Below are 11430 nucleotides of genomic sequence, written 5' to 3' on the forward strand. Positions count from 1 at the left end.
ACAACCCTGGCCTGCGCACACACAAGATGGCGTCAGAGAACGAGAAGCACGAACACTAAGGAATTTGTTCAGTGGTGTCTGTGTCTGTGAATTATATTGAAGGAAAAAGAGTGTTTTGTTTATAAATTTAATTGCAAAAACTGCACATCGTCACACGGGGCGCGTGCACACACATCGGCGCACACGCACACCCACGCCAAGGCGACACCTAAACGCAAAACGGAGAGTGTGTGTTATCAATGGAGTGTGTGTTCCCCAACGCCAAGTGAATTTTTTTCGTTGAGACCGAGGGACGGAAAAAAATGGCGCCCGCAGCCAGAGCAACTTGACTTTCTTTTCGGTCCTATATAGTTAGTAGTTGCTTGCCCCCGTCTCGTCGTCGGCGAGCGAATTCGGTGATTTTATTTCGATTTCGTCGCAGTGCGATATCCCCAACGAAGAAAACATAACGAATAATTGATGAAAAAGTGCTTGAGAGAGACCCCCCCAAACGTATTCGAATTTGTTGTGTACATTTTGGCTTCGAACACAGCCGCAAAAATACCATTACCAATTTCCACTTACTACTACTAGAGAGGAGGATAGTATTTTGTACGTGCTTTAGAATACATACATACATACCTACATATACCACAAGCAAGCGAGAAGTGCAATTACATTTGCGTTTGGAAATTTTGCGCTTTTTTCTCTTCCGTCCTCCCATCCAAAAAAAAAAACCCCCCGCTCCCCCTCTCTCTCTATCTTTCTCAACCCGCATTGTGCTAAATAATGTGTGCCGCCCAGAATCCGCCGCCCTTCGGCTATACCTGGGGTTTTGCGGACAACGGCAACCGCGCCGCCGAATCGGTACTGGAGATATCGCCCAACATCAACTATACAGTCAGCGGGGAGTCGGTGAGTCCAAAGTTATAGCTCTATTAAACTGATAAACCCGTTGAAAGCTGCCAGTCTGAGGATATTTCCCCCCTGTTGCCGACATTGCTCCAGGTGCGTGCGTGTGTGGGTGTTGGTGCTGCTGTTGCTGTTGCTTTCCCACACCGAATTGTGTTGTGGCCCACCAATGCATACACACAAACGCACACACGCACTGCGTTACACTCGCTCACGGACTCGCTCGTCTCACCAACACTCGCTGCTTTCGGCAACGAACTGTGTATGTATACGGCCCGAATGGCATTCACGTATACGGTATACGTGGAAAACGAGCGACAGCAACTGCGATATACATACTTACGTACATGTACAACGTATATATGCATACGCCACACGCTTTATGTAACTGCGTTGTCATGCGAATATACGAATATGTACGAATGAACGTACGTATGTATGTTTTTATGGGGGGGATGGAGCGAGTGTATTAGAATTCTTTTAGCATACATCCATACGGATTTTTTTCGTTTCCATTTCATTCGTAAACATTCATAATTTGGTATTTGTAAAACGAATGCGTACACAATTGGCTCTGTGTGCGGAGAAATTCCCAAAATACAACACGCGCACCTGGCGAGCAAGTAAATAAATAAATAGCAATAAATTCCCCCCACAGGCAAATCGGAGCAGTTAATTAGCGGGAAGGTCGTGAAATTTTCAAAAGTCTGGCAGCTGGTACAGGCAATCGATGCTAATCGATATTTTTCTAGGCTATTCATGCATATATCGCTAACCTAATTTAAGTTCTATTAATAATTATTGCTTATCCATAGGTTTTTTTGTTGTTTGTTTCTTTTTTTTTGAGAGCAATATTTTTTGTTGTGCAATTGACAGGAGAAATTGTGTTTGTTGTTTTTTAGTTTATATTTGCGGGCACTTATACAATGGCAAACGCGGCGAATTCGCCGCACTTGCGCGCCCGATATCTCCGCATGTGTGCGTCAGTGCCGAATTCGCCGCGCTTGCTGCCCTCTGTATGTGTGTGTATGTATGTATGCACGCACACTCGACCAGAAATGACGTGTGCTCCCCAGTGTGCGTTTGGTGTCGTGCGTGTGTTTTGATTACTTTTGCCGCACCATTTTGGCGCCCATCACACACACTCCCATGCCACGATGTCCAATTGCACTCACACACATACAGAGTGAAAAAGGCGCGCTTTTTGCGAACATCCCCTCCCGCTCTTAGCGCCCAACTTCCCCCCTCGTTCGTCGTCTATCATCTGTTGCCGCACTGCTGGCTGCGCAGGTGTAGCGTGGTTATTGGCGGTTATTATCAATCAGAGCGAAAACAAAAGACAAGCACTTGGCCAATAGAAGCATCAACCGCCAACAACTCCAAATCACAGCCTGCAGATCTTAGCGAGTGGCGACTGTACTTGCTGCCAAGTTTTAATTTCCCAAAAAAAAAAAGGTTCATGAAGGTCAATTCATTCATAAGTTTGAGCTGAACAATAAAACTGCTACAAGTTTACTTCCTCTCATTTGTTTAAATCGTTTTTGGGACATTAAAATTGTAGAAATGACTAGGGGCAATGTACATAGATTAAAAATTATTTATTATTCTTTTATATAAAAGAGCCTTTGTTGTTTGATATGTAACATTTCTTGAATGAAAGATAGATTTATAAAAAAAATGTGTAAGCCAGGCTTTCCTAAAATCGCAATTCCCAGGACCACGTGTAAACTAAACATGCAACTCCTACAACATAAGCATTATTAAGTTTATTTAGAAATTAGGACAAACCTTTAATTTATCCCCATTAGCCATGAGTACTAAAAGTCTTTGTTCCAGATGCCCTATCTACTATCGACGGATGGATCATTGGCAGTTCAAAAGGATGTCAAAGGCCTTACAGCTGGCGGCAAAAATAATGTCGTTCGTCGTATGTTCGTCGTAAACGATCCTTCATTTCCGCCTGGAACACAAAGGTGCGTTGGCGCTCCAGCAGCCCAAAGAGATCCCCAATGTACATATACCTAATTCTCAATCCCTTGCAGAGTTATCACTGCCGGCGGAGCATCGACGGTGGTCAAGAAGCAGGACAACAATCAGCAGGTCCTGAGCCTCGACAAGAACTGTAAGTGGATCGATTCTAAACGAATCAAAAACCCATCGAATCGATTCAGTGTTGCACGCATTGCTGTTACTGTGTTGTGATTATCTATATATTTTGGGTTTTCTGTTAATCGATTGTTTTTCTCTCTCTACTCCCGTTTATTTATTTAATTAATTTATTTTTTTTTTTAATTCTCGCTCGATCTCGCTCGCCCTTGAATTCAACCCGAAAAACCGAACCCGAAACCGAAACCCAAAATCCACCATCTCCTCCGATAAATCCCATTGTGCTTGTGTGTTTGCCCGATTTTGCTATTGCACCCGATCCACCACCGACCCACCGATCATCTCGTTAACTGCACCGCATAAAAACTACAACATTACCATCTCACCATATAATAACACACACACAACACCTCATCACTTGGCGGGCGGCGGGCGCGGGCTGATCGAACCTTCCTTCAACCGAAATGAAACGTATCAACCCATCGAATTGAAAAAACAGATCTGCTAGTGGATCCGGCCACGGCCGCAGCAGCTGCAGCCGCCGCTGGTGGGGATTCGGGTCTCGCCCACCACCATACGTTGACCAATGGCAGCATTGTTGATGCGAAGACCGGACAGACGGTGCTAACCGCCGGATCTGCGGCGGCCAAGTCGCACTTCAGCTCGATCGGAGCACTGCATCTTACGCAAGAGGAGTGCAACGAGATCCTGATCAAGCGCGCCATCGCTGCCGGCCACCATCAGACGCACACGATCACCGCTGCCGACGGATCCCATCACCATGCGTCCGGCGGGACACCAAGTAAGCATCTCAAATCTGTGTTTGTTACCCCTGATCCAGTCCCTCCTGCCACCTACTCCTCCACACACTACACACTACAATCAGATCTGATCCCCGATTGAAGTAATCCTACCGGAAAATACCCGGCATATTGGTACATTCTCGGTTCCGGTTGCTTTTACCTGGTTGCGTGGTTACGTTGTAATCATAGTTTTTGCCATTGTTTAGTTGGTCTAACATTGTTTTAAGTTTGATTAACCCAATTGAACCCAAATAGTTTGATTTTGCATATTCAGTTTGTTCGGATCTTTGATTTTTTTCCTTTGTTTCTTCTCTATTTTTTTGTATCTTCCTTTGAATTCCATTTGGCTTTTGTTCCGTTGGCGGTGCAACAACACTCTTAGGTGACATACTTCCTGGTATTTCAGTTCAAGTGCAGAAAGTCATACAAGGACTGGAGGATAACGAGGACTCGCAAGGCGAAGCACCCAACCTAAAGTTGGAGCCAGGCACATTAGAGTTGTCCCCGAAGACCGAACTACAGGAATCAATGCATTTCAGCGAAGTAAGCCAATCTCTTTGGACGAAGTTCAACTGAATTATTAGTGTGATATACTAATGGGTTATCTGTTTATTTTTAGACGGACGCCACCATCAAGAAGGAACGCCCGTACAGTTGCGACGAGTGCGGCAAGTCCTTTCTGCTCAAGCACCATTTGACAACCCACGCACGCGTGCACACAGGTGGTTGTTCTTGTTCCTGGCAGAATACCCGAAACATTTGAGCAGGTCTAATCATTCCGTTTGCCCCACAGGTGAACGCCCCCACATCTGCACCCATTGCGGCAAGAGCTTCGCGCACAAGCACTGTCTCAACACTCACCTGCTGCTTCACTCCACGGAGAGACCTTATCAGTGCCAGGAGTGCAAGAAGAGCTTCACCCTCAAGCACCATCTGCTGACCCATTCGCGGGTCCATAGCCGGGAGCGACCATTCGTCTGCCAGGAGTGTGGACGCGCATTTCCGCTTAAGCGACACCTGGTCACGCACAGCAAGTTCCACGCCGGCGAACGACCATATGTATGCGAGGAATGTGGTGAGAGCTTTGCGCAGGAAAACCACCTGATTATGCACTCTCGGTAAGTTGGCTCTTTTAATAATATCGATGATTTTCTCGCTTGACTGTTGATTGGTTTTTCCCGCACAGCTTCCACGGTTCATTGAATCCATTTGTTTGCGCCGAATGCGGAGCTTCGTTTCCACGCAAGTTTCAATTGGTTAACCACGGACGTATTCACGGCAAGATTCCCCATTCGTGCACCGTATGCGGCAAAGAGTTTCTACAAAAGCGAACGCTAGTTTCCCACATGAGGTAAGGACGCCGCATATATTGTTATATTGTGTATTATTAATTCTTAAATAATTTCCTTCCAAAGGCGGGTGCATACCGGCGAGCAGGCGCATCCCTGCGTCAGCTGTGGCGAGGGATTCCTCACCAAGGCCGAACTGCATCAGCATGTGAGGACGGCGCACAATGGCGTCAATCCCAACACGAGCAGTGCCACCATCATAGCAAATCAACAGGTTTGTAGGATGAGCCTTTATTAAAACCATTTCATAGAAATTGACTGATTTAAATTACAAACTCAAGCAGCTACAGCAGGCCCATCATCACCAAGCTGGACAGCAAACGCATCCGCAGACCATAACCGTGGTGAGCAATCCGGGCAACTCTACGTTGCTGACTGTATCCACCACGGATGCCAATGGCGTGGCACGACCGCAGTTTGTGTGCCGGTAAGTAGTGGCTACCCAAGCAATTGGAACTACCTTAAACCTTGACTTATCTTTGTAGCGAATGCGGCAGTGCTTTTAATAGCCGAGAAGCCTTGGCACTTCACTTGCGCCTTCACACTGGCGACAAGAGCCTAATGACAGATCTGTGTGCCTTGACAGCCGCGCTGCCGGGTCACTTCTTGAGCACGGCTAGCCTGAATCCGGGCACCGTGGTCACGGCCAATCCGAATCTGGTGGGCCAGAGCCCTGTGCCAGTGCAGATCATATCGTCCACCGGTCAGGTGATGTCGCAGACCACGCTGGTGCAGGCCGCCAACTCGACCCATCCACAAGCCGTGGTCACCGCTGTGCCTACGATGCCCGTGCATGGTCAGCAGCAGCATCTGCAGCATGTGGCCCAACAGCAGCAGCAACAGCAACAACAGCAGCAACAGCAGCAGCAACATGTTGTCTCCGTGGCGCCGGCCAACAAACCGAAGTCGCATTTCTGCGCCAGCTGCGGCAAGGGATTCGCCGCCAAGCACGGTCTCATGCAGCACAATCGGCGTCACCCGAACGGCGGCTGCACGGTGCGCACACACGTGTGCGAGTGCGGCAAGGCCTTCTTCCAGAAGAACCACCTGATGCTGCACCAGCGCCAGCATCTGGAGACGAAGCCAGCCATATCGCAGCAACAGGTATGCTAGACTCCAGTTTCAGTCCAGTGCCTCTCGCCTCTCCGATAGCCCGAAAAAAATCAGATAACCAGTTAACCCACATAACTCGATATCCCGTCAATCCCGGATCTGATCCGAAACGCTCCGTTCCGCTCTTTAATGCTTTGATATTTACACACTACTTAGTTAGAGTTAAGTCGATTAGAGTTAATTCTAGTTGGGAGTAAGTTAGGCGGTCCTAACGTTCATGTAAAATACTAAGCACCTAAGCAATGTTATCAAATCAACAATAAACGATTCATATTGGCAACGATTCTTAAAAGACTTTGTCAGTCAGTCGGGAAGCGGCGAACAGATTTAGCGTAATCTAAGTTAAATGTTCCACTTGTTTTGCGTCCAACTTTAATCAGCAATGCCCGCCCATTTATCCATCATCTATACATATATGTACCATTGAACCAAAGAAACCAATTTAAAACATAATCGCATTACCTTCTCCAATACTTTGCAGCTTGTTGTACCAACTACTTCTTACTAAGAATTAAACGAAACAGAAAAACTGAAAAAAAAAATGATAAATACAACCACAAATGAACATTAAAACCTAATCAAACGAAAATCAACTCGAGCAACATCCATTTGCACAAGCGCACACCCACATGTTTGAATGTAAATTCAAACTCAGATGCGAGAGGAACTGGAGATTTTTGATCCTTTCCGTTCGGATTTGGGTGAGATGTGTGTGCACGTGTGCGCGGGTGTGTCTGCCTATGTGAAGGTGTGTCTGTCTATGCGTGTCTCTTATCAAAATCTATAAACTAAAAGAAACCCATAACACTGCAATGAATACAATCTAATCGTATAGTATCAAATCGAATTCCATTCAAAGGCTTCAGTTTGCGCGTTTAGGTGTGTATGACATATCCAAATTATCGCTTATTGTCTATAAGTGTTTCTGTATATCATGATTTTCGTATGTCTTTCGTTATTATTGCTGTTTAATTTGTTGTTTGTCGTATGCTTGAGATTTACCTAAACATAGTCGACTTTGCCTGCGTCTTCCCTGTATCTCCTTCCCTATGATCTTTACATTTTTGTGCATTCCTTATTCTTTTTCCCTTTCTTCGAAGCGTACGACACGCTGCTTGTTCCCTCTTTGCCTGAGCGTAATCCTTAGTTGATATTAGTTAATATTATTTATGCATATATAGACGTCTAGTCTAGTTGAGAGGCTGACATGGCCGAAAGTGTCTTTCACTGGCCGAAGCTAAACATCTTTTGTCCTTCCCCACTTTTACAGGAGGCCGCCACCCAGCAGCAACTGGCGACTGCCGGCGAGCAGCAGCAGGTACAGGTGCAGATAATGCCTGATGGCCAGATTCACGGAAAAGTAATCAAGTACGAGATCTGTCGCAATGTAATGCCGGAGGATCAGCAGCAGGAGCAGGCGGACATGAACGCGGAGTAATTCAGATAAACTGTAAATACATGGGACGTGCAACTGCAACAGCAGCAACACAAAAGTAGCAACAGCATCAGTAGCAACATCATCAGTAGCAACAGCAACAGCATCAGCGCATAATGGGACACCAGCACAGTTGGACGGAGACAGGCAGATACCCACCAGAAAAAGGTCATCGGAGTGGGGCGTATGCATCGTAAGCGATTCCCTTAAATGTAATATTTTAGTTAGCCTTACGTTAGCGGTTAAGTGATCGGATTGTACACATAAATGTTAACTAGCGTTACACACATGAACACACCTTATATAATATATATATACAGACATATATAGGTTTACGTAGAGTATCTGTTAATTTTTGCGATGCCTTGGTCGCATCTAAAACAACAACCTGTATGAGTTGCAAGTTTTAAAGCGTTACGTTCAATTGGTTTTACGCATTACACGATTTTTAATAACACAACTTATACACAAACTTATATTCAAATAGACGAAAAATATTTATGCCTAAGTGTAAACTGTATACATATTAACATGAAACATTGACGACTACGGATAGTACTAGACACTAGCATGCGTTGCACTTGAATACGTAACCAGCTGCCGATCGAATCCGGACGTGGGTGTTTGCGTGGTCCTCATCGTGGGCGTGTGCACTTCGTTTCGAAGAGGGGGGAGGGGGGTATTCCTGCCCAGAATCGCGTTGGTGCAGCATTTTTTGATTGTACATACAAAAACCGGAGCTCGCTACAAGCCCAAGCGAATGCAGAACAGGTCCAAAAGAGCGCAGACACTCCAGTCGGAGTCGTCTGGGGTCTGAGGAATGTGGAGTAGGTGCCTGGCACAAAAACTAGCTAACACAGATAACCAACACGAGAGGCGGGAGAAATCTTTAACATAGGTGACTGCAATTGTTTGACAACCCAAAAAACACAATCTAGCAAGCGAGAAGAAACTTAACTTAAAAATTATCCAATGCAAATAGAACACGAGAAGCAGCTAACAAGAACAGACACTCTTATAACCGACCCACATCATCATCCAATGCACGCTTGGCGACGTATATCACACTGTAAAAAATCTACATTAAGTCTTAGGAGCGAGTTAAAGCAGACGGAACATAATTGGTAATTATCGTAATCGGATAAATGAAACAATAAATAATGAACCTACACACTAAGCATATATTTTAATATGTAAGCCTTAAAGAAATACAAAAGGAAAATATGAATTATAATAAACAAAACAACGTGTAATTGCAATCATTGCTGGCTGCATTGTTAATGAACAAAAGTACGTTCACCCTTTTGAATGTATTAGGTTGGGTCTTTTATCTCTAGATATTTTTTTAGTTTTCTATCTCTTGATAAGAACAGAGCCACATATGCCATTCATAACATTAGAAAAGGCTTAGATATAACCATTTTACCATTTTGTCGTAAAATGAATAAAGTTTAATTTGAAGCAAGTTCTTTTTTAGCCTAATTAGAAGATATCTGAATTTGTTGGACCTACATTTTTGTCACGCAGCGTATTGCACAAGGAACTTTCTTTTGTCAAAAAATGAACGAAGCAATTATTTATAGATTTGCTGATTAAACAAGCAAACGCACATATTTACCACATTGACTATGAGTCAACTCAATTGCAATTTCTCAGCAGTAAAATATTAATTTACTTATGGAATGTTGAAAAGGGAAGTACAAAGTATGCAAATTTTGGTAGAATGCCAAGGCAAAAGTTAGGCCAGATAAGATAAAAGAAGTTCAACACAAAAAGTTGCCTAATTGTTTTGGCTAAGCGAATACATAAGGCACTATTTGCCACAGGTGTCCCCAAATGGAAGTACAAATTAGATACATGCGTATGATCGACGGATAGGCTGGAGGCACGTCGAGAATGTCCAACATGCGCAGCTACCCGTAGTCATTACAATTCATTCGCCGCCAGGGCTCTTAATTGTTTATAATTTTCTTTTTTTTTTTTTTTTTGAGTAACAAGTGAGCAATATAATATATTCGCCATGCTACTACGTGACTGGGCTCCTCTTCATGCCCATATGGGCATCGGATTGCATCCGTTTTGGGTATTCGGGCGTAAGAGAATGTCGTTTGCAAGTCGCCCTAAAAGCGCATTGTGCAATGGATGGAGCAGCAGGCGGTGAAAAAAAAGCATTTTCGGAGATCTCAACATTTCGGCCAACTGCCAAATAAGGGCTGACATGGACACACGTTACCTTGATGTGCGCTTGTTGAATTAAACTTAATTGAACTTGAGGCTATGCGACAGCCGAAACTTGCGCATAAATTTCGAGCACGCCCCTGCCGATGATTCGGACTCTGAATTTAATTTCAATTCCAAGGAAACTCGGTGAGATGAGAGATGTCATCATGGCCACACTCGATACAGCGTTCTGCGTAGATCGGTCCACCTAATTAGTCGGTGGTCATGCTTTCCGGCGCACTGCAAGCCAGTGGCATAGTTTCCAATTGGCGTTTGATCTGAATTGCAGCTCGTTCCCGTTCCAGTTGCACTTCTATGCCCATGCCCATATGTATGTCCAAGTCAAATGTGCGCGCTGGTGTGCTGTGAATTGCTAAGCAGGCTTCACTGTGGCCGCTTTTATTTTCCACTTTAATTTTGCATTTGTGTCTTACTTCTATTTGTGTGATTTTATTTTGTGTACCCGGCCGCCAGCAAACAAGTTTTGATTGCTTTTGGCTTCGCATGAAAATGAGTGGCGCGCTGCTCGTTGCTCATACGCCGCGTATGACGTCAGACCACGAATTAAGCAAGGAATTGGGCTTTGCTTTACTGGATAGCTTGATAGCTTGATTCGCCCGGTATACACACAAGGTTTGGAGGTCACGCGGTGTTCCATCATCCATTATATGCAGCTGATCTATTGCATATCCCCATTCGGACATAACCACTTCCAGATGCTTTTCATTCGCACCCACCCGACCCAAAGGTCGTTACAAATCAATTGTGCTATTGAGTGTATCGGACAATATGGCGAATAAATCTTGATCTTAACGTGGCTTACTCAGCTCCGCCGGAGACGCCCACGTAGCGCCGCTGCCGCTCGGCTAGACGATCTCTGAATGTACATATCTACAAACATGGTGGCCAGCATGTGCTGACTAATCAGCTCAGGTCTAATGTTCATTCAAATTGAATTGTGCATCCGACAGACGCAGCCGTTAGCCCGGCCTAATTTGGTTTGCCAATTTGGCCAATTTTGTGTCAATATTGTTTTGGAAGACTGTTTGCTACGCAGGCGCGCACGCCCAGAAAGTTCGTGCTGCTCCGTTTTGTGTACCTGACAAGCTCAAACAGATAGACCGCCGGCATCGGGCGTCAAACATCAGGCATCTGTTTATTTTGTTTTTATTGCCACTTTCACAAAAGATCGTTGCGGTGTGCGTGCGGTTTTTATTGGCTTATTGAACTCGGTCTCCGTGGCAGACGTGACCAGGAGCGGATCTAGAACTCAGACCTCTTGGAAAAAAAACAAGTCAACCAACAAGTTAAGTCAACCCAAAATATCTACCTTTGTCTGATATTTGTTTGGCTAAGATGCGTGTTCCCAAGTTTCAGCCCGCTTTGTTGGATCCACGCCTGGAGCCAAGCGGCCTACGCATCCGTCGGTATCCGAAAAACCTACGCTGGCCTGGCTTTAACTTTTTTGCCTTTTGCGAAGGCGTCGCTGGCTCTCTCGCTCGCACCAATGGCC

General features: G+C 45.1%; 1 protein-coding gene across 11 annotated transcripts; it reads left to right on the forward strand.

Moving 5' to 3' along the window:
* Positions 1–14: 14 nt before the first annotated feature.
* On the forward strand, positions 15–9160 carry cg (combgap). 11 transcript variants are annotated; one of them, NM_001103835.2, is made up of 13 exons: positions 15–894; positions 2728–2864; positions 2934–3013; positions 3497–3799; positions 4207–4343; positions 4420–4522; positions 4594–4918; positions 4987–5151; positions 5216–5363; positions 5434–5576; positions 5635–6253; positions 6744–7141; positions 7533–9160. In NM_001103835.2, exons 1-12 carry the CDS (start codon positions 769–771, stop codon positions 6768–6770), a joined length of 2313 nt encoding a protein of 770 aa, NP_001097305.1. In that variant the 5' UTR covers positions 15–768; the 3' UTR covers positions 6771–7141; positions 7533–9160.
* Positions 9161–11430: the final 2270 nt, after the last annotated feature.

Source organism: Drosophila melanogaster, chromosome 2R, assembly GCF_000001215.4.
Source record: "Drosophila melanogaster chromosome 2R".
NCBI classification, from domain to species: domain Eukaryota; kingdom Metazoa; phylum Arthropoda; class Insecta; order Diptera; family Drosophilidae; genus Drosophila; species Drosophila melanogaster.